The sequence below is a fragment of the Telopea speciosissima genome, chromosome 2 (assembly GCF_018873765.1).
Source record: "Telopea speciosissima isolate NSW1024214 ecotype Mountain lineage chromosome 2, Tspe_v1, whole genome shotgun sequence".
NCBI classification, from domain to species: domain Eukaryota; kingdom Viridiplantae; phylum Streptophyta; class Magnoliopsida; order Proteales; family Proteaceae; genus Telopea; species Telopea speciosissima.
Window position 1 is genome coordinate 80127931 of NC_057917.1, and position 23121 is coordinate 80151051.

Below are 23121 nucleotides of genomic sequence, written 5' to 3' on the forward strand. Positions count from 1 at the left end.
CGATAGGGGGAGTTACATAAAGAATTATCCAACGGTTTCTATTTTGAAGAAGCTTAACAGTTTCTATTTTGAAGAAGACTTAAGTTATAAGGGATTCTCCTCTCTGTATATAGGGGCTTCTTATTTTTCTTATTTCCATGAAGTTATAAATGAAGAGTAGGGGAATGGGATGATACACACTACCAATGATTCGAACAATTTGTTAAGCTTATGCTTGTTGATTTCTGTGAGATTCAGAACTCCTTTGTTGTGAGATGCACTGAAGTCCTTGGTGGGATGCCAAGTTGGACCAGTGAGATGCTAGCCTAGTTCATATTCTTGATTTTATATCTTCTCTTTTCTCCATTATTCCTATCATTGACAGCAATACTCTGCCATAGTTTGAATCTTGTGGCAACTCTATTCTTTGCCATATTTCTTGTATTCCTTTTATTTACTATTTTACATAACACTTGTTTGTGTTACTTTCTAATTCCTTTCTCTAGTTTCTATTTTTATTCTAGTTGCTAATCTGTGAATTATTTGCTATTGTTCTCTAGTTTCTAATTTCTATATTCACTTTCCATGTTGGTTCTCTAGTTACTAAATCCATTCACTCACTTTCCATTTTCGTTTCTCTTGCTATTCTACCTTCTAGTTGCCATTACATTGATGTTTTAAATCTAATTTCAATTTCCAGCAAATTACGGGTTTAGTAATCTCCAAATATGCTCAAATAGTCAAATCTGACCGTTGATAACTAAATCATTAGAGTTCCACAAGAGGAAGTTGAAGTTGGTTTGATGGGTTCCAAAGAGAGTTGCAGAAATGAGCTCCGAATTGCAGTTCGTCAACTAAGTGATCGATGCCTATACTCTGCTTCCAAATGGTACCTGGAAAACTGGAAACTCCAAAGCCATGTTCTAGTTTTCTTCAATCTCTCTTCTCATTCTTGTTCCCATATATTTCTTGCAGGGCAGCAGAACAACTGGTTGGAATTGAACAAGACCCAGCAAAGTCAACACCTTCTCATACCAGATTTCAGCGTGGCAGTTCCAGCATTCGCCGGAGATTTCGTACAACTGAGATCCCTTCCACACCCATTGCAGGAGTTTCATATGTGACTACTCCAGTTCCTGAGGAAGATTACATTGTTGATGGTGACTGTTACCTTCTCGCCAAGTCATACTTTGATTGTCGTGAGTATCGAAGGGCTGCTCATGCACTTCGAGATCAGACGGGGAAGAAAGCAATGTTTTTGCGCTGCTATGCCCTTTATCTGGTTTGATTTGGCCTCAACCTCTGTTGCTTGCTTAAATTTAAATGAGTATTCTTTATTTTCATTTCATCCTTTTTTGTTTTTTAAATTAGATTTATCTGTGGATTGATTGAAGAAACTGGAAAGGGAGTTTATCCTTTTGGTTTTCCAATTTGCAACACGAGTCGCCGTGGGAGAGATATGAAGATTTTTACTTTTTTTGGTTGATATGTTTTATAGCTTCCTATCTTAGCTATTGAATGCAAAAATGGCTACTCTCAAATGGCCAAAGGACTAGTTCATTTTGAGAGAATAGAGAATTAGAGATGTTACACTATTGACATACTTAGGTGGAAAGTTAGGGCAAAATAACAGAGGTTGGAGTTCAAAATCTACTATCCAGGATGAGAATTCGTTGTCTTGGCCAATAATATTCTCGTTACATTAGAATATTGTTATAGATATGGGATGAGTGGAATTTGAAGGATCTGGGTGCCAAAATGTAAGGTTTTTTTTTTGGATGAATAAAACATTCAATACCAAGAAGCCCCAAAAAGGGGGAAGAAAATACAGGAGGAAAAGAAGAAAAAACTAGCAGCACCCAACTCAAGAGGGAGGGACATACATCTGCAAAATAAACAAGGGAAGACCCCAAGAGACAACAATGAGCCTATTCCTGGGGATACCCAATACACTGCCATGGGGCAATAAGTGGAGCTTGGAGCTAACATCAAAAGAGATGGAATTCCAAATCTTATCAAAAGAGCGGGAGAGATGGATGTCCATCTTCTGAGATTACGCTCCATCCAAATGTGATTAATGTAGCATCGAAGGCAAGCTTGCCGACAATATCAAATATCGAGTTCCTAGAGAAAGTCATATCCATCCATATCCACTCCGTATCTAGAGGGAAAATTCTTCTGTTGCAGGGCCAATACATACATAAACTTTCTTCCAGATGGCGAGGAGAAAGGCAAGAGAAGAAAAGGTGGTCAACATCTTCCATGCCATTCCAACATAGAACACAAGCCGGAGATACAATGATATGGTGATACGAGAGGGCTCGCCAAATGGTGAAACTATGATGGGGGATATGGCCTTTAAACCAAACAATCTTACGTCAAGGGGAAAGAGAACCACGAGATTTGACATGGTCCCAGGCTGAAAGGGAATTGAAAGATCCGTGAGAGGAAGGGAGCCAACAACTGAATCTCCTTCAGGATGCGAACCAAGAGGCAGGGGGGCTAGGGCGTTCCAAATAGTAGCAAGAGTTGGTGAGGGGGAGGGAGGGGAGGGGAGGGAGGGGGAGACCGAGCACCTTGGGATAGCTGGGAGACCAAAACTATGCCTTATGCTTTGAAATAGTCTACAAAGAAATTGTAGGATCATTGGTTACTGGGGACCGTTTGCCCATATCTTGGTGTCTGCCAGATTGGAGTGTTGGGGATAGCTGGGTCTATTCTGAATGTGTTGGTATGCCCAAACCTCAGGTCAAACTCATAGAAGACAGAGGTCTTGTAGTTATGGTTATTGGATGTAGCTGTCCATATAATTGGGATGAGTTGGGCACATTATGCAATTAAATTTGGATATGCTCCATAGTTGTCAAGGCATCAAGGTAACCCAAGGCGCCCAAGTGTTATTTTGGTTGTATTGGGTTTATGTAGCTTGGGTTTTGAATCTGATAAATTATATAATTTTAGGTTTGGGTTTGTAAATTATCATATCCCAGTTGATGCAGAAGCCAAGCTGTTTGGCCAGCAGTACAAGGGGGGGGGGGGACTCATGGGAGAAGGGCTGGTCCACTTCACCAATCGGTCGACCAACCCAATGGGTCACAAGGCCAACCAACTTAAAGTTGGGCCAGCCCAACTGGGGAGTTGCTGGGTCTCTCAAACCCAGAACCCTGGGGGGCATACTTGTCCAGTCAATGGCAAGATTTTGTAATACCAGTGAGGGCCAAATTAGTAATTGAAAGTAGTCCCCACTTGGTTAGTTAGCTAGTTTCTATTTCCTAAAATTAGTAGTCAGTATTTAGAAGCTACTATTTCTGAATAAGTCAATATTTATTGCTAAGAAGTTGGTTTCTATTTTCTGTTTTTTTGTTGGGGAGCAAGCTTTGCTCTCTATATAATGTAAAGGCTGTTCTCAGCCATCCCCACGATTATTTGAATGAAGATTGAAGCTACTTTGCTCAGCAATTTGAGCCTTTTCTCAGGCTAGTTGAAGGGTTGAGAGGCCTGGCAGAGAGTGCCGAAATATCTTTATCCCCTCCCCTTCTATCCCTCTGTTCTTTCCCTGTTCGAGTTCTTCTATTGCAGCCACTGTGAAGACCTTTCTCCCTGTTCAGAAGACCATTCGAACCCTGCTGTTGCTGCCTTGTTGCTGCTGCTGCTGAGTCTCTGCTGGAGATTTCAAGTTCTTCTTGCTGCCTGTGTTTCCAGATCTGAAGCTGCACTTTGAGGAGTCCTTAACTCTCCAACCAGCCATCAAATTAGGCTGATTTTTGGAGAACACATTCCAACCGCCATCACCATCACTCGATCTCCATCTGTCCCCTATCTCACTATCTCAACTTTCCATTCTCCCCTAATTTCTAATTTCATTCCACCCATCACAATCCATCCAAGATTGCTGGAAGGAGTCACCACACCAAGTACGACCCTCGGTTGCAGCTGGGAACATCCACAGCCTATTTTGGAAGGTTTTTCCTTAACCTTCTATTTTGGTGTTTCACTGATATCTTCACATTAGGCCACCAGAATTGATTCGAACTTTGAAGGCAGCTCTTCCTTGGCACTCTCTACCTTCGATCCAAAGGAGGTGTCCATCTGTTGGCTAGTTTGACTAAACCCTAAACCTTCTAATTTCTGGCCTAGTTCTATTCTGTATTTTGTGGGGTTTTTGGGACTGGTTTCAGTCTTACATTACCAGTTGGTCTTTATCTCATTTCTAGGATTCAATTGAATTTCAAAACTATATCCAGTGGTGGTATCATACAAGAACTGGAGTATCATTGAATAATTTCACATTATTCACTCCCCCACCAAAATAAGGGGTGGGGAAGCTACTGCCTAAGTGCCTGCCAGAGAAGAGGGGAGGGGGAAGAAAAAACAGAGGAAGAGGAAGGACCCAAGAAGAATAGAAGAAGAGAAGAGGAAGAACTGGAGAATAAGAAAAAGAGATAAGAACCATTGAAGAGAAAAAGAAAAAACAAAGTAAGGAAAAAAAAACCTGCCTTACAGGGAAGAAAAGTAAGGGGGAAAAAAGAAAAGAGGGAGGAGAAGATGAATAGGAAAAACCGGAGACGATAGAAGAAGAAGAAGAAGAGAGGAAGGGGGGAAACCCCCAATATAAAAGAGGGGAGGGGTGGGGAAGCTAATGCCTAAGTGCCTGCCAGAGAAGAGGGAAGGGGGAAGAAAAAAAGAGGAAGAGGAAGGACGCAAGAAGAATAGAAGAAGAGAAGGAGGAAGAACTAGAGAAGAAGAAAAAGAGATAACAACCAATGAAGAGAAAAAGAAAAAACAAAAGGAGGAAAAAAAAACACCTGCCTGACAGGGAAGAAAAGTAAGGGGGAAAAAAGAAAAGCGGGAGGAGAAGATGAATAGGAAAAACCGGAGACGATAGAAGAAGAAGAAGAAGAAGAAGAGAGGAAGGGGGGAAACCCCCAATACTTACCTCGGAATGGGTTGTTGTAATCCCTCCGCCGGAATCCCTCACTGCAGCTCCCACCCAGGCATCCACCAGAATCTCTCACTAGGGTTTGGTTCCAGAAACTCAAGCTCAAGTGCTCAACGATGTTTGGTTTCAACAAGTTTTTGTTGTTAATTTGTTTCGATTTTTCCCCCTAAATTAGGTGAGTCAATGATTTTCACCTGTATTATGGTACCTACACATGCAAATAGAACTGTTGGAAATAGCATCTTTCATTATGTTTAAAACAGTGGTGCTCCAGATGATACACAGAGAGCCAAGGCAACCATATTTTATGACTACAGTTCGGCGGTACATCGCCCGACACTTGAAATAAAGCTTAGACAACTCCTTGACAACTATGATTTGCTCTATTTACTGCTCTAGAATGACTCTTCTGTTGAAATCTTGAGTATCAATAACCGTACCAACATTTTTTTTTTCTTTTCATTCAGCAACAGAATTATTTACAAAGAGTAAAGGAAATATTGTTTTACTTGTCTAAGCCTTCCCCAACCCCACCCCACCAAAAAAGAAAAAAAACTTTGAAAAGGAAAATTTAGGTTCTGGGGTTGGAGTTGATTCCTAACTATCTATCATTTCTGAATTTGAAATATTCACTTGGAAGGGATGAAATTCATATTGGAAATAATGCATGTTCATAAATTGAACATCTAAACCCCAACAGACATGACACATTATATACCCTGGACAAGCCGATTCAGTGAATTGCATGTTACAATACCATCTCATCTTTCCTGGTTCATGCTATTATATCTGATAGATTTTGGACTGGATAGTCATCTATCAAGTTTTGTTATCTTCATTATCATGTTCTATGCATTTTCTCCTCACATTGTAGTTCCTCTCTAACCCTGAAATTTACTAGAAAGAAAGTACAGAGATGTTTGCAGCTCAAAGCCAGCCAACCAGTAGATATGTTGTCTGTACACAAAGAAATGTTCACAGCTCATTAAGGGTTACATCTATGAATATTGTCTTTTTATTACATTAACAAGATTAGGACTCATTCAAATTGTAGCACTTTGGATTTTTCCCCATCACAGAAGTTCCAGCCACCAAAATACTGTGGGAACTAAAAATACTTGCACTAACTTCTTGTCATGGACGTGTTATTTTCCTGATTTTTTCTCTGATAGTTCATGTTAACATACATTGATTATGAAAATTTGGGACTTTGTCAGAGTTTTAATTTGAATGTAGATTATTTAACATGATTGTGATCTTAAACTAAAGCAAAATGACCATAAAACCTTAAGTTTCTTATTAGATATTCCATGAATTTATCCTCCTTTATTGCTCAATGAAGGCTGGTGAAAAGCGGAAAGAAGAAGAGATGATAGAACTTGAGGGACCTTTAGGAAAGAGTGATGCTGTAAATCGTGAACTGGCTTCTCTTGAGAGGGAGTTGTCAACACATCGCAAAAGTGGCACCATTGATCCCTTTGGCCTCTACTTGTATGGGCTTGTGCTTAAAGAGAAAGGCCGTGACGATCTTGCACGAACAGTCCTTATGGAGTCTGTGAACAGCTACCCTTGGAATTGGAGTGCTTGGTCAGAGCTGCAGTCACTATGCACCACCATTGACATCTTAAACAGCGTCAATCTCAAGAACCATTGGATGAAAGACTTCTTCCTTGCCAGTGCATACCAAGAACTCAGGATGCATGGTGAATCCTTATTAAAGTATGAATATCTACATGGAATTTTCTGTTTTAGTAACTATTTACAGGCACAGATTGCAAAAGTCCAGTACAGTTTGAGGGAATTTGACCAAGTAGAAGTAATCTTTGAAGAGCTCCTAAGAAATGATCCTTACCGAGTGGAGGACATGGATATGTACTCAAATGTGCTCTATGCAAAGGAATGTTTCTCTGCCTTGAGTTACCTTGCCCACAAGGTATTCATGACTGATAAATACCGGCCTGAGTCTTGCTGTATTATTGGTAATTATTACAGTTTGAAGGGGCAACATGAGAAGTCTGTCATGTATTTTAGGAGGGCACTCAAACTGAATAGAAATTATCTATCGGCTTGGACACTGATGGGTCATGAGTATGTTGAGATGAAAAATACCCCAGCTGCCATTGATGCCTATCGACGTGCTGTAGATATAAATCCTTGTGATTACCGAGCGTGGTATGGGTTGGGACAAGCGTATGAGATGATGAGTATGCCCTATTATGCACTCTATTACTTCCGAAAATCAGTGTATTTGCAGCCAAATGATTCTCGGTTGTGGATTGCCATGGCGCAGTGTTATGAAACTGAACAGCTTCACATGCTGGAGGAGTCTATCAAGTGTTACAAAAGAGCAGCAAATTGTAATGACAGAGAGGCAATTGCGTTGCACCAGCTGGCAAAGTTGCATAAGGAACTTGGGCGTTTAGAAGAGGCATCATTTTACTACAAGAAAGATTTGGAGAGGATGGAAGCCGAGGAGAGAGAAGGCCCAAATATGGTAGAAGCTCTTTTTTTTCTTGCTGGATATTTCAAAGAACAGAAGCGATTTGAGGAAGCAGAAGTTTACTGCAACAGGCTCCTGGATTACACTGGCCCAGTAAGTTCTCTTTCTCTCTCTCACAATCACACATGACACATAATTTTGGAAGGAAAATCAAACAAAGTGGCGATCATGAAATGATATCTGATAATTTCCTCTGTTAATACATTAACCTTCCATGCCATGATTTCAGGAGAAAGAAACAGCCAAGAGCCTTTTGCGGGGAATGAGAGCACAATCTGGTTTGCCTCCGATGGATGTTGAACATTTCCCTCCGTGATGTTTCCATTTTTGAGTGTGTTTATATCTAATATCTGAGGTTAGAAATTGTGATAAAATATGTCATTGATCACATCATAGCTTTGAATAGATTCTGAAACACATGCTGTCTGAGAAGGTTGACTGTGGTGAAATTTCCTCTCCCAGGGGATAGAGATGTGGTTTGTGGAAAAATCCTATTTTGAATTGGCTGGATAACTCTTGGGAGGTACCTTTGAATTGTGAGAAACATTTCTATGTATTGGCAGGTCCCTACTGTATGCAATGATGTACCAAATTTACAGAAAGAAGCCTTGTGAAGAAATTGAAGTGTAGGGGAGCAGGGCTTGGACTTCCTGTAGTTATTTATGGTTGATAAATCGCTGCTTACTTTACATGTGTTTGCTACTCATATTTTAGGCTGCCTGCTAGGGGTTGTTGTACTGCTGAGTTGCATTGTGCCACGTGGACAAGTGATGCAGCTATTTCAACTGTCGAATAGGGAAGACATGATCTGGATTTTCCTAATGCAAATTTCAGAGCTTAATTCATTCAAATACAGGTGTATTGGCATGCATATGTGTGTTTGTCCATGCACAGGCACTGGTACTCCGACCACTAATATGCTCTCTCCCATAGTCTTATTTTTCAAAGCTCTATTTTGTCACTTGGCAAACTCTGTTTAAACTGAAATTTAATTCGAGTAGGGAATTTGGGATTTACTTGTTTACAAAATTCGGGTTCCAACTGATCTGCCACATGTTAGATTTTTGGGCAGCGAGGAAGCCCTTCTCAGGTTGATCGCATTGCCTAGGAAACCAGAGCCCTTATTTTTATTTTTTTTTCTTTTGATCAAAGCATTTGAGCTACAAATGTGTTATATGGAGGTGGTACTTTGTATTCTTCTCTTTGAACTCAGTTTTACCAGTCAATTTGATGGTTAGTGGGCTGGTAAGATAATTGCGATTATTTTGGCTGGATCTTTCTCGAGACCCTTTCCAAGCAAGATGTATGTAAAGGGCATGTGAAAAAAAGTAACCTTAAGGAAGTCTATTATACAGTTTTTCTAATTGGATCCTTCTTTAGACCCTTTCCAAGCAAGATGATTTTGCACCAGAACAGTATACCATGTTTGCAGGTTAATGATATAACTTCAGTTGGGGAAATGGAATTGCCATTTCTAGAGGTTCTACACATTAAGGTCTTCCCTTTCTTTCTGTGGAGAATTGCTATCCAATCTTACCAGGTGTATAAGTTTTTCATAGAAGTGGTCTTGATGTTTAAACTGAACTTAGAAATGCCCCTTGCTGAACCAAAATGTGCTGTCATTAATGTGTATGCATTGCCAAGTCTCAAGACCTCCTGGTAGCAATGGGCTTCCACATACCACATGCTATGAAGTGTGGTAGGAACTTGTTCACATTTATCTCACATTGGTTAAGCTTGTAACCTGAAATGTTTTCATGCTCGTTTTGGGTCACCTAGTATTTGTCAGGGATTTAGCTCACGGTATTGGATTGGGTAGTGATCGATTCTGAAACTGGTACCAATACTAATATGTTTTGGCCATAACGGATGATTTTTCCCCCCAAGATTTGGATATCGTGGTTTTTTTTTTTATTTATTTTCCCCCTCAAAATATTGTAACACTGATCTAGTATCAGCCAGGTATTGGTATCGATATGGATTCTGTGTAGGACTTCTTTAACATAAAGCCGATCAGACATTGATTCCAAAAACCATGGTTTCTGAGTAGGACTTCTTTAACATGTTAGTAGAGCCATTCGACACGCTATATTAATAATGCAAGTGCACAATCATCTAAAAAGAAGGGTCACACATGCTACAGAGGGACCATATGTGCCTTCAGTGATGGTTCACCACCATAGTGCAATATGGTGGGTGGGTCTTGGCAAACCCACCTTTGGATAGCTCATACATGATGTGGATTAGTCACATGTTAAATTTGGTGTTCAATCTCAGATCTTTTTGCTTTTGCTCCTTCCAGAGTCGCTTGATATGTATCATGCATTTTATAATTATTCTAAGAGAAATTTTGCAATTCAGTTCATACAAAAATCCTTGTATATTCAGGTAAATCAACTAACCATGTTGTACAATCAGGTTAATTTTCCTAATATTTTTTATAAGCAATTTTCTCAAAATATTCTCTCAATTTTCCAGGGTTGATCACAAGCAATTTGGCTCTCCTTCAGCCTTGGCGGGAGCTGGAGGGGCCAGCCCAGCAAAAACACCCAAAAACAAGGGGGGGGGGGGGGGGAGGGGGCCTAGGGTCCCATCTGTGAAATGACCATACCCCCCCCCCCTCTGTTTTAGGGTGTTTTTGCTGGGCTGGACCCTCCAGCTCCCACCACGGCTGGAAGAGAGCCAGATACTTGATCATTCTGATGTCTAAACGTAGACTCTGGTGCCCAAACACTCTGAGGTTTAGTTCTCTTTTTAATTCTAACAATCTAACTGATAATATCGTTAATTACCTGTTAGGAAAATGCTAAGGCTGCTTATACTGTATACTACACTTAAGAAGGGTATTTTCATCACAAAAATGACAAAAAGTAATAATAACATGATCAAATCCATAAATAGAGCAACATACAAATCCCAGAAAACACTAGTGTTTGCTCTTTGGAAGCTGGCCATGAACTGAAACCAAACATACCCCCATACCATGCTCTAGCATCTCAGTTTTGAGAAAATACAAAAAAGACAGTTACAGATTACAAGACATTGTTTAACATGCCCATACAATCTTTATTATACCAAGCATTTCCCAGTAAATATCAGAGAAAACTACTAAACATAAGGATTCCACCAAACACTATCACAGGCCTGCATAATCCTACAGCTTTGAACCTGCTTCCTTGTCTAGAAACCAAGTTGTCTCCCCTTCAGGTGAAACCATTTGAACAGGCAGCATGTCCGAACTTTCACTATCGTTTCCAAGCGCTCTATGCACTGCAACAGATTCACTATGTCCAACCACCACAAGTGCTATATAGGCAGATGAATTGATAACAGGAAAAGTGAAAGTAATCCTCACTGGTGGTGGTTTTGGTGAGTCCTTGATGAAGGTAACCCATCGCTTCTTCTCATTTACCAGAGGATGTCCAGGGAATAGAGAAGCTACATGACCATCTGGGCCCATTCCCAATAACAAAAGATCAAATTTAGGAAACCCAGTAGCTGCTGACAAATCCAATACCTTGTTCTTTACTGACTGTTTAAGACAGGCCTCATAATCATCAGCAGCTCCCTCAGCAGACAGTGTATCATTGATAGCATAAATTTGACTAGGAGGGATTGGAACCTGCCATGTAAACATTAAAAGTATGGTTGGTGTTGAGAAAGCAACACACTGAAACTTGAGAAAATGACTAAAGCAATAGCAAGATATTCCATTCATCCCAAAAATCCAAAGTAAATGTTCCAAAAGTTTGAATGAGTGAATGGTATAAGTTGAAGGCACTGAAAGGATGAGCAGAAGGCCAAAACCGACTTGGGTTGAAGTCATAATTCATAATAAAAAAAGAAAAAGCACCTAACATGTACTTAAATAGTTGTTGCATTTGAAATTTCTAGCATCTTGCTAAACCATATGGCAAAGATCGATAAGGAATGGTTCCAGGAACAAAAATCCTCAATGAAGAATCACAATACCAGGTTAAATAGTCAGGCTGTTAGATTTTATATGGTCAAAAGCAAAAGTTCAGTATTCAAACAGCAGTGAAAGACAGTCAAAGAAGCAACTATGATTCTTGCAATTCCAACCAAGGTCTACAAATTCGTTTATCCTTGCAACGTGTTCCAAAGATTATAAGCTCAGCTACAAACATGGAAACCTTGATAGCTCATACCTAGCTCATACCTTGGACAGAAAACCATCATAAGCGAGTTTGTAGTTACTGTCCGGGTGATCCTTGGGAACAACTCTCTCATCCAGCCAGAAGACATGCCACTTCGCCCAATCGACCGAATCAACATGAGGAGGTTCAACTAATTTGCTGGAATCCAATTGTTCCGAAATATCAAAAAAAAAAAAAAAAAAAAAAAAGGAGAAGAAGAAGAAAATCCAGAACCAATTTTGTACAGGAAGGGTAATATACGGAAAACGAATGCTCACCTCATATATTCGATAAGATAACCCCCGGACAAAGCCACACTGAAAGCCCCTCTCTCTTGAACAAACTTCTCTGACATATCTGCAGTGTATTTAGCAAGAGAGATTGAGAGATCCTCATCAGCATCGAAAACCTGTACCTTTGCTTTCCCTTTTGTGATCTCCATTTCCACCTCAACAGACTGTAATTTCCAGCCGAGTTGGTTAGAATCAAAGTACCCAAAATGCAGACCAAGAGCAAGAGAGGGTGCAGGAGAGAAAGTACAAGTGTGTTAAAATTACTAATTATCTAAAATCGAGAGCGGCTTCAGAGCGTGTCTATATGTATGCATGGATGTATATATAAATGGACTATGAGCTTCAATGAATTAAAAAATAAATGACAGTGAACAACGGAAGTACCATCAATGTTTGATCAATAAGATTTTTAAGTTTAGAATTGTCCAACTAAGTCAAATTTTATTTTATTTTTTCTCAGCATACTCTTGATCCATAGTGTGTGCTCTTGAATTTTTGAGTTCAATGAGAGTGAATTCCAGGATTGAGTGTAAGAGCACCACCCCTATGGACAGTATTCAATCAGAAAAAGTAATGAGAGGTTCCAGCGGGAACCAACCATCGGACTGTGATAACATTTAAGAGAACAATGATGCTAACAATAAGAAATGAGAGGACCATATGAACTTTAGTTGTTTAATCATTTAAAGAAGAATATTGCTGCAATATGAGATAGGATTTTATAATAATTCTCCACTTCTCTCATAATTCAGGTCATATATGAATTGCTTACACTTTTCTTATATCTCAGGTCACAAATGAATGGTTTCACTTTGCTCATAATTCAGGTCAAGTAAATTGCTCAACTTGCTTGGGAGCTTGAGGTCATACAAGATTAGAAATGTTATCAGTGTTGTGATGCTCTGAGAGATTCAGTTGATACCCTATTATGACTGACTGATTATTTAAAAAAACCTGTTGGGGTTTTAAGAGAAATAGACCCAAAAGTGAAGATTGGTTGAGTGACTGACAACAAAAGGGCACACAGATCAGAAACCTCTGTATTTTGTATTTGAGGCTATCAAAAGCCTTTACAGAGCAAGCTGACTATGAAGCCTGACCGATATAAAGCTGTTTCTTTTATTTATGGAAGCTAAAACCATAACTGGAGAAACCTACTTGTTGATGAGACAAAAATAACAGAATTTTGAGCTGCAAACTAACTTGATTGAGAGTTCCTGGTTATCATCATAGCTTTTCCTATCTAAGGTGACATATCCAGCAGTGTAAATGCACATAACTGAAAAGTCCTCAAGAATAAAAGTTTCTGTGCAACATCCCCACAGTACACTTAAGCAGAGGGTAATAAAAAAATTAAAGAGAAAAAAAAATACATCAATTACTATCTTCCCTAATGTTAGTTCCTCATGCATAGGCATACATAGAGATGCTAAAAAATATGATCTCAAGAGGATATTTTTTTTTTTCAATTCCATATGAAATGAAATTGTTTACATCGCAGAGAAAATAAACAAGGATCATAAGCAGCTATAAGCTAACAGTTAACCAACTCTTTTGCAATCAATTCAGACCAAACAAACAGCAATCATGTGACAACATTCAAAAGGAGGTGCATGAGAGAAAATAAAAAAAAAAAAAAAAAGGGCCCCATCATGTTTTAATTCATTAAAAAAAAAAATTCTAACAGACTACTTTTATATAGATGGTTTAGGAGTTTCCTGCAAAACGATTGAGAGAAAGGAAACTCATTTGTACTAGATTATTTTCTTAAATTTGTAAAAAGCACGGAAGAGAAACTATCAAAACAGACCATATTTTGAACAAAGTTTCTTTTGAAATATGGGTAATTGAATAGAGAAATGAAAGTGATGAAGTTCCACTTGCTTACCTGATTTGGGTCATTAATGGAATTTTGCAGAAAAGTTATTACAGAAATGGCATTTAAATTGAAGGGTTACATCGTATTCAAGGCATCAGCTCCATTGAGTAAATAATTAAGTAAAACCTTCCAGTGGAATCAGAGAGATATGTTGGTTCCTTCCAATGGAATCAGAAAGATTAGCTATTTTTTTTCGCTGCCTCTCATATAGATATCTAAACTTAAATATAATATTAAAAAATTCCATAGTAAAAACACAGAAATTAAAAAACCTCTCTCTCTCTCTCTCTCTCTCTCTCTCTCAGTGAGCAGAAAAAAATGTAAAAGAAACTCACATAAGAAATCAAATTGAACAGAGAAAATGAAAAAAAAAAAAAGAGTTTCTAAAGGATCATGGAAACCTGACAGCTAACTGAACTGAAACAATTGCTTAAGTAAAGAGACGAACCTCAACGTTGTTGTATTCTCAGATTTTTCTAGTTCGATCAGAATGAGATGAAGGAAAGAAATTGCAACAGAGAATTGAATTATTCAATTTTCCACAGAAATGAAGAATTTAGCAGAGTTTGTAGGTTTTATACTTAATTCTTTGAACTTAGAACTTGAGCCGAAAATAAAGCTATACATTCGCTAAAACTGTTTGTAATAAAAAACTTTACCAAATTCTTTTCAAAATGGGTTGTCTTTTTTTGTAATTTCACTTGGATTCTTTGGACCTACCCTAGGAGTGGGAGTGCTTTATTCTTTTTAAATTCTTTTTGCACCATGTGTGCACGAAGTATATCCATAATTCCATAGATGCATGGTGCATACATTATGAGTCTATGACCCTCCTCAGACGTCATAGTGATAGGAGCCTTTCTTGCGTTGGGTATGCCCTTCAACGATCTTATACAATTACCCTATTTACCCGCCTAATAATATTAAGAGAGAATATTATCTGAGCAAGAAACATTAAGGAGGGTACTAATAAGTGCCACAAGCGATTTTGTACACAGGAGGACAGCAAGATCATCTCATGTGAAGAGGAGAGATCAAGTGCTAGTGGCATGGTTTGAAGAATCAGTACGTGTCGAATTGTTTGTTTCTGTACATGTATTGACTAATATCGATTTATTGGTGAATCAATACGAACCAAGGGTTAAAATTTGAAGAAATTTTTTTTTGATGTTTAAAGAAAAATAAGGGTGGCTCTATCTGATTTAGATCGATTGACCAAGCAAAATGAAAGAAGCCTCCTCCTTTCAGGTCAAAACCAAACCTTCAACATGATCGGATGGGGAAGAATCTATACGGTGTCATCAACAAGAAAGATAATGAAGAAAAAAATAGACTCTCTTTGTTGATAGTATAATATTCACTGAGATTGATACCATATTTGATACCGATTCTCAAATTCCTGGCTTGGGGTTTAAGGAACTTTTTCCTAACATTAGACACCAACAACTGTTTAGCTTAGTTGGTGAGTCGTGGTGCGCTTCATGCCCATGCTCACCAAGAGGTCTTGAGGTCGAGTGTCTAGCTTGGCTAGTATCTTATCCCCTCCCTAGTTCGATCCCCCCCCCCCCTTTCTATCAAACTATATATATAAAGCTCCCAATTAATAAAAATAAAAATAAACATTAGATAGCACTGAGCCACGTAGTTTTCTGATCGAGAGTGTGGCCTATGCCAGCATTCCCATGTGCCTTTCAAATGAGGAGGAGAGAGATAGACTCAAGGGAGTGTACGCATAGGTCACACTCCTAGACAAGGAACTTTTTCCCTAAATAAATAAAGGGAAAATAGAACACTACTTGGTCTTGTGGTTCCCCTAAACACAAGAGTGTGTGAAATTACTACTTAACCCTTTTTGAAATAAATAATTTCATCTATGTTTATGCTTTTGCTTGCATTCTCATTGGTCCCACATTGTTGCAAAGCTACACGACCAAGCATCGATCTCACACCCTTAAACATATTATGGGATTGAGTTCTATGTTCGATTATATAGCATATGCTAGCGCCTCAGGCCTCCCTATATCTATCTCTCTCTTCCCACAATTAGGCGGCAAATATGTCATTTCATAAGAGGGAAGAGAAATAGATGCAAGGGGTTCAAGGTAGGTCCACTACAAGTACAATATGCGGTGTCACGGCCTCAAAAGTCAAGACATCATCATAAAAGAAGGCTGGCTGGTTCTGAAGCAGTTGACCACCCTAGTTCTGCGCCGGTTTTTGGGTCAATAAAGCCGTAAACAGTAGTAGAAGAACCAACTTAGAACCGGGCCAGTTTGTTCTAAGTTTCTTCTTTAATTCTTGCTCTGCAACTCTTACATTTGTCTTAAAAACCTTTGGAGACTTAAAAGTTAAAACCTCCGTCTTAGGGTTTCAAACCAATATTTTTTTCTTTTTGTAATATTCTGTTCTTTATTTTTCTTCTCCAATTGCAACTCCGCCATTCGGTATCCATTATTGAAAGATGAAACTTCGACACGCCATGGTTTGTTCTTCGAATCAGAATCGGAGCATGGAAGCACATTCGCTCCTCAAAAGGGAGGGATTGGATGTCTCCTCTTATGGTACTGGAGCTCATGTTAAGCTTCCTGGGCCGTCATTAAGGGAACCCAACGTTTACGAGTTTGGTACCCCGTACAAGCAGATGTTCGATGATCTTAGACGGAAAGACCCTGAACTGTATCCTTTTCTTGCTATTTGAAGTGTGAATAAAAATCTTATTTTGGTTTCTTAGGGTGGGGATTGAATTCAGAAAATTTTCACATTTAGCTTCAATGGAATACTTGATTTCTGTGAGTATTGGGTTTTGTAGTTGTTGCTGTTTGTGTGCATCTTTTGAGGTTTTAATGTTTGTCCTTGGGTCATATATGACTTGGTTGCCGTACCTGCCAAAAAGCTATGGATTGATTCAAGTTGGTTGGTTCGCCATTCACTGGGGATCACTTGACATATTGGACAGTATCAACTGTTGATTCTACATGCAATATTTTAACGACCCAGAGCTAGTCTTTATCATTAATTGGAATAATAGACTTAAGGCCAAGAGATCGCGAAATAGTTTAGATTCTCATGCTGCACATTCTACCTAGTTGATTATTGTTTAAGTTAACCTTGAAACTGTGAAAAAAAACTTGAAACTGAACTGCTGAACTTAACTAATTGACATTTCAAATTGAATGAGTTGATGATGAATCAATTTTGGATGCTTGATCCGTCAGGCAACCAAAAAACCATGTTCTATGAATTGAGAACGGATGGGATCCAAGTTTGAACCTAGCAATGATATCTTCTCTGACCCTTGTAAGGGTGAAAAAAATTGTGATTCTGCTCTCATATTTAGTTTCACGGTTCATGTTTTGATCCACTGACTTTTCCAATCTTCTCGAGTGTTGGTTCCATAGGAGCAAGTTAGGAAGGATTGAGAAATGGACCGTTTGATTTTGTTCATGCTCAACATCCTTAGCTGCAATGAATAGAATGCAAAGCTTCGAAGTTAAAAAGAGGAAAATTAGGTTGAATATTTGGATGTGACATTTACAAAGGCCATTATAGAGAATGGGTTGAATTAAACTGCACATCTTCTTTTCCTAAAAGGCTACTGGAGTAAACTTAGAAATAAAGGGAATAATCTCTATCTTCCTGCTCCCCTTCTTTTTTGTGTATCTACGAGATGAACTACTTTTCATTATTAGATCTGTGGTGAAATTTAAGCCACTTTATATCCTTAACATAGTACAGATACAAGAGGAATGGTATCTTGCCAATGCTTAAAAGGAATTCTACTGTGAAACTTGCTCCTCAACGTTGGCAAGAGAATGCTGCTGATGGTTCCTTTGATGTGGTGTTTACATTTGAAGAAAAGGTTTTTGATATGGTTGTTGAAGGTTAATATGTTTTTTATTGCATTGATTGTTTATTGCTTTTAGTTTGAATTGTTTTTAAATGGTAGATTAACCTAGATATTATTCCATGCAATAAATATTGAATCGAATGAACATGGATTTGAGTAGTTTTTATGGTTCAAGTTGGACAATGACTCCTACTTGAACCACGAACCTAGCTCATGATTGTTGTTCCTAGCCCGTTTTATTTTGCTCTTGTCTGACACTGCATCAGGGCTTTGAGTTGTTTTTATGGTTCAAGTTAGGCTGGTATTGAGGGTTGGATTGTTAGTTTAATGGACATGGGTCTTTGGTTCTTCTTGTGGTGCTTTTTTTTACGGTTTTGACTGTGGTCTGTATCTAAAATTTTAATCGCTCATAAAGCTAGTCTTTTATGTGGTCTGAGGGACCAGCAGTATGCAAGTACTGGCCCAGTTTTTTTTTAAATGGATTCTGGCCCAGTTATTTTTCACATGAGCATCCGATGAAAATTGAAGAAGTGGTTCAACATTGAGGAGAGCTATTTGTGGTCTAAAATGTTATCATAAGAATGCTTTGAAATATTAAAAAGGGGTTTGATAACTTGAGGCATTATCTATTAAGCTTAGTTTTCTGTTTTTCCCCTCTTTTAGGTAGTAGGTACATCATATGGTTTTATCTGCACTGACTTGGAAACATCTAGGAGTGAATTTCTTATTGTTAGCCAGGTCTGTGTACATGGTTGAGTTATAACATGGCAACCAAAATCAAGAAAGGTGGTCATTTATGTAGAAAGCCTTTCCTTATAAATGGTTCTGTTTGAAAACTTGTGCTGACTGACAAAAAATCTAAAATAACTAATTAACACTTAGTGTTTGAGTAACAGGAAATCTAAAATGGCTAATTGTTAATCGGTTTACACATTTGTTTCTCAGTGATAGAAAATATAAGATGACTGTAATAGCTCAAATGCAAAAGGATATCTGGATGAGACTACCAGAGACATCTTTGATTGAGTATAACCACCATCCCTTCTGTGCTTATATCATAGATGGTTCACCACGTGATTCTATACACTGTATGTTAGAGTGGGCAACTGTGTTATATATGATACACAAGTTGTAAGACAATCTACCCATACACAAAGTCCCTTCTCCTCCCCCCCCTTTGGTTCAGTGTCAATGCTAAACAGAATGCACAGGAAGCCTTTGCATGATCCCCAATCTCCTCACCATCCCTCCTGCTTGACCCATGGTATCTTATTTCCTCTTACTGCATACAGAAATTCTAGGAGAGAGGCATTCGGATTCGTTACTTGGGGCTGATGAGGATTAGTCACTTCGGGCTCTTGAGGGTGAGGAATCCATTGTTTCATGATAAACCAGATATGTTAGTTCGGCCTTGGCTTCAAGGAATGACTCTCTCTCTCTCTCTCTCTCTTATTCTGATTGGTTGTTGTTTTCTAGGTCTGTGTTTTCCTCCAACCGACTTCTACCAATGCTCACACTAACGGACTCTTCTGATTTCCTACTGGGAAGGGGGTGGGGGAACCGAGAGTCAATGGAAATGCCATGACAGGGACTCTGGAATGGTGGATAAAATGCAGGTGGAGGTGAGCACAGTGAGGGAAAAGGGCAGAGTGAGAGTATAGGAGTAGACGTGGGACAAGGGCTCCTCGCACTTGTTTCCTTTCTGGTATTCGAACATTGCACTAGCTTTTTATCTTCTGATATCATGTTTTGCTGTACTTACTGATGGGGAAGGGTATAGAGGTACAAAACTATAAAGGGATGGGATCCGGTAGACACTGCTGTCAAGACTTATGATGCAGATCAAAATGATGATGGATGATCTCTAGTGGTGGGTTTTCAGATCTAAATATCTGAGAAGGATGATGGAGATCGATAGGAAGAAAAGAAGGGCAATCTGTTAGCAATGGTGTCCCAGGAATGAGGGAATAGGGAGAGATTGCAAGTGAGAGAAAATAGAAAGGAGACCGTGAGGAGGGGAAAGAGGAGAGAGAAGAGAGAGGAGATCGTGAGGGGAGGGGGGAAGTGGGGAGAGAGATACCAATCTCTTTCAAATAATCTAATTCAATCCATTTCTCAAATTGTGGGTGAGGACTAGTCTCTAGCCTGTATTTATATAACATAAAAAAGACAAAATAGAAGCCTAACTAACGTAAGCTTCCTACTTGACTCAAACAGTTAAATAATAAAAGATAACAATCTGAACTAAATCTAATCACCTCCTCTCAGCCGTAGCCCGTAGGCCAAAAAGGAGAGTCCTAATTGACTGAAAGACTTATTTAAATGAAGAAATAAAGATCAACTAAAAAAATTTCTCTCTATAATAGACTTGAAAGAGAGACTCAAGTGAATAAATTACTGAGATAGAGACTTCAAAACAAATCTGGAATTTACAACTTGAACAGGAATAAAATTAAGTAATTGAACTCCTAAAAACTAGCCCATGATTTAGAAACGGTGAACCAGATATTGAACCATCGGTTCAGTGGTGAAGCAGAATCGACCCAAGAACAGTACTGCAACCGGGGCTGTTGTGATCAGGCTCCTCCTTTAGAATACCCTTTTCATGTGCCCATCCAGAAAGCCAGATCCTAGCTCAAAATGCAGAAGTTTTTGGGATATCTTTACAACACAACAACAACAAATAAGCCTTATCCCGACTAAGTGGGGTCGGCTACATGGATCCTTGCGAAGACAAAAATGTTAAAAGAAAAAAAGTAAAAGAAAAGAAATACAGCAACCACAACTACGAATCTGTCATATACAAACTAACTCAGATTGGCTACACGGATCCTTGCCCTCCAATCAGTTCTATTCGATTTCATACTAGAGACAAGACCCAAACTATGCATGTCTTTCCTCACCACTTCTCCTAGGGTCATTTTAGGCATGCCCCCAGCTCTTTTAGTACCTTCAATGTGAATCAGATCACTCCTCTGAAGTGGAGCATCCGAAGGCCTCCATTGAACATGGCCATATTGCCACCTCAAACGACTTTCTCGTAGCTGATCTTGAATTGGGGCTACTCCCAAACCAGCTCTAATATGGTCATTCCTTACTTGATCCTTCCTGATTTTGCCACTCATCCATCTCAACATCCTCATCTCCGCTACACTTAGCTTACCTATATAACACTTCTTGACTGCCCAACGCTCTGCACCATACATCATAGCCGGTCTTATAAGTGTCCTGTAAAACTTTCCTTTAAGCTTTAAAGAGATCCGTTGATCAAATAACACTCCAGGTGCCCCTCTCCACTTCATCCACCCTACTTTGATCCTTTGTGAGACATCATCCTCTATATCATCTTCCATATTGATGATTGACCCTAGATACCTGAAATGGTTACTTTGCGGCAGCTCTGTCTCATCAACTTTCACCCCCTCATTCTCTGTCCCGGAATTGCTAAAGTTACATATCATATATTCCGTCTTCGTTCTACTTATCTTTAGACCCTTTTGATTGCAAGGTTGATCTCCATAACTCCAGTTTGGCATTAATCCCAGCTTTTGTCTCATCCATTAAAACAATGTCATCAGCAAAAAGCATGTACCAAGGAAATTCCTTGATGTAACCCACTGTAATTGGAAATTCCCTACCTTGACTCCCCACGGTTCTTACGCTAGTCACCATACCATCATACATATCTTTAATTATGTTCACATATTTACTTGAAAGTTGAAACATTTTTCCTCCCTAGCACCTGCCAGATTAAATCTCTAGGAACTCTGTTATAAGCTCTTTGATTGTCCAATATTTTACCATTGCTTTTGTTAACAGTAGCCCTCCTACATGGGAAGTCATGGATATGATTTCCTAGCAATTGTAGTCTTCAAAACCTGTAGACATGGCACTGGATTTAAAATGTTGTGTGCATCCTGGATAGGGACTGGTACTGATTAGTAGAATTTGTTAAGTCTACATCGATTGGATTTTTTGTTGAAGGATTTAATTGGGTGACGCTGTTTATATCTGTATCTAGTTGGAAATCTCTCATTATGGAAAATGGTTAGCCATCTAGCTTTATTTATTTATTGGGAAGGATAACTTTCCTATTAACAGATGTAAAATGTCACTTTCACCTGCACAAACGTATGTGCATGAAATGTTGGATAAGTCAATTGCATTTGTATCCAATCTAAAGAGCTTCAAGATTATTGTAACTGAACAATTAGGTGCAGCATGTTGAGTTTACGTATGGGTATCATTCATCTTTTCAACAGAACCAAGCAAGTAACTGAGATTTCTCATTTCATGGAAAAAGATAATGCTCACATTAAGGTCTTTCTTGGAACCTTATACCAGATCATAACTACGAATTGACCCAAGCACAATGAGATTTTGTGCATTTTTTTCTCCTTTCTAGTGGCAATTCAAATACAGAAAATTGGTCTAACATGGCCATTTTTATCCAACTTTTGTCAATTGAAAATACTTCTGAAGTCAGCTCACATATTTACAAAAAATGAGTAGGCTGGCAAGACTTGAATCCAATCCTCCTTTCCCTCTTTTGGTATTTTGAACCAACTTTGATACTTATTATCAGGCAAACTGCCAGGAGCAATCCAATTAGCAGCCCATTTTTGTTAGCAGTATTCAGTCTTTACCATATAATAGAAAGGGATAACTGTATATGTCAACAGCCTATTGCAGGTATATTTCATGAATCATGTAGACTATGTTTCATGCAACATAAACATTCACTTCTTTCTGTTGGTTCATTTGTCTATTGTAGTGAAGAATGTGTAGAACCATAAAGGCCATTGTGTATAATGCCCAACCAGTGTATTGAACTTCTGTAGATCTTCACAATCGGGAGCATGCTCTTATGAAATGTGTATTAGTGATAAACTTGGATGTAAAAGATAACCATGAGGAGGCAGCCGTTGGAGCTAGGCTTGCTTTGGAGCTTTGTCAACAGGTGAGAGGATGGGTAAGCATTGTAGTTCCCATTTTATCTCGTGTATTCTGGTTTCTGATACACAAAGTGTTCAAATATTCCTTCTGATGCACAGCTTGAAGGTACGGAGTCTTGGGAGGATTCAATTGATGACATTGTTGCTGCATTTGAGAAACAACATAGGCGGAAGCTTTTATATAGCATTTCTTTCTATTAAATTTTTCTTGGGTACGTCCACCGGGAGTGGATTTCCTTTCATATATTTGTCCTATTCCATGTATTCTTGATTCTAATGCTAATATGTGGCTGCTTGGTCTTTTGAATTTGCAGGGATCTATTGTGGTAATATAAGGAGTTTCTTTTTCCTTCTGCCATTTGGCCTGAGTTTTCACAAATGTGGAATTTATTGTTCTTCCTTGTTCAGTTTGATGAGAACAAGCTGATACCAATCTATTTAAGTGACCCCTTTCTAATCTACTGAAGAGAGCATCTAATTCCTCAATTATAAGATCAAGGAAAATTATCCAAACTATGTTGCTTGAAACTGGAGTTATCTGAAGTTTTTTTTTTGGGGGGGGGGGGGGGGGA

The 23121-nt window shown here is 38.8% G+C and overlaps 3 protein-coding genes and 1 long non-coding RNA gene across 4 annotated transcripts; 3 read left to right on the forward strand and 1 right to left on the reverse strand.

Moving 5' to 3' along the window:
• Nucleotides 1–754: 754 nt before the first annotated feature.
• On the forward strand, nt 755–7845 carry LOC122652632 (anaphase-promoting complex subunit 8). Its single transcript, XM_043846424.1, has 4 exons — nt 755–868; nt 955–1261; nt 6261–7511; nt 7648–7845. Exons 1-4 carry the CDS (start codon nt 783–785, stop codon nt 7732–7734), a joined length of 1731 nt encoding a protein of 576 aa, XP_043702359.1. The 5' UTR covers nt 755–782; the 3' UTR covers nt 7735–7845.
• Nucleotides 7846–10503: 2658 nt separating this feature from the next.
• On the reverse strand, nt 10504–14274 carry LOC122653141 (probable 6-phosphogluconolactonase 4, chloroplastic). The gene is made up of 4 exons (XM_043847083.1): nt 14196–14274; nt 11854–12032; nt 11599–11734; nt 10504–11040 (listed from the first exon to the last, which is right to left on the reverse strand). Exons 2-4 carry the CDS (start codon nt 12015–12017, stop codon nt 10573–10575), a joined length of 768 nt encoding a protein of 255 aa, XP_043703018.1. The 5' UTR covers nt 12018–12032; nt 14196–14274; the 3' UTR covers nt 10504–10572.
• Nucleotides 14275–16086: 1812 nt separating this feature from the next.
• LOC122649720 (RNA polymerase II subunit A C-terminal domain phosphatase SSU72-like) lies at nt 16087–22912 on the forward strand. Its single transcript, XM_043842965.1, has 5 exons — nt 16087–16423; nt 17483–17628; nt 22436–22554; nt 22649–22761; nt 22864–22912. The coding sequence occupies exons 1-4, from the start codon at nt 16209–16211 to the stop codon at nt 22748–22750; spliced, it is 582 nt and encodes a 193-aa protein (XP_043698900.1). The 5' UTR covers nt 16087–16208; the 3' UTR covers nt 22751–22761; nt 22864–22912.
• On the forward strand, nt 18758–19479 carry LOC122649721. Its single transcript, XR_006331322.1, has 2 exons — nt 18758–19263; nt 19436–19479. It is a non-coding gene; the product is annotated as an uncharacterized LOC122649721 (long non-coding RNA).
• Nucleotides 22913–23121: the final 209 nt, after the last annotated feature.

Excerpts from the sequence above, each read along its gene's own strand:
- LOC122653141 (XM_043847083.1), bottom strand. The coding sequence starts at position 12,017 with ATGGAGATCACAAAAGGGAAAGCAAAGGTACAGGTTTTCGATGCTGAT. Across the intron at positions 11,735-11,853 it reads TATCTTATCGAATATATGAG|CAAATTAGTTGAACCTCCTC; the intron begins GTGAGCATTCGT and ends ATTGGATTCCAG. Across the intron at positions 11,041-11,598 it reads ATGATGGTTTTCTGTCCAAG|GTTCCAATCCCTCCTAGTCA; the intron begins GTATGAGCTAGG and ends TTTACATGGCAG.
- LOC122649720 (XM_043842965.1), top strand. The coding sequence starts at position 16,209 with ATGAAACTTCGACACGCCATGGTTTGTTCTTCGAATCAGAATCGGAGC. Across the intron at positions 16,424-17,482 it reads AGACGGAAAGACCCTGAACT|ATACAAGAGGAATGGTATCT; the intron begins GTATCCTTTTCT and ends AACATAGTACAG. Across the intron at positions 17,629-22,435 it reads TTTTGATATGGTTGTTGAAG|ATCTTCACAATCGGGAGCAT; the intron begins GTTAATATGTTT and ends GAACTTCTGTAG.
- LOC122652632 (XM_043846424.1), top strand. The coding sequence starts at position 783 with ATGGGTTCCAAAGAGAGTTGCAGAAATGAGCTCCGAATTGCAGTTCGT. Across the intron at positions 869-954 it reads CTATACTCTGCTTCCAAATG|GGCAGCAGAACAACTGGTTG; the intron begins GTACCTGGAAAA and ends TATTTCTTGCAG. Across the intron at positions 1,262-6,260 it reads GCTGCTATGCCCTTTATCTG|GCTGGTGAAAAGCGGAAAGA; the intron begins GTTTGATTTGGC and ends TGCTCAATGAAG.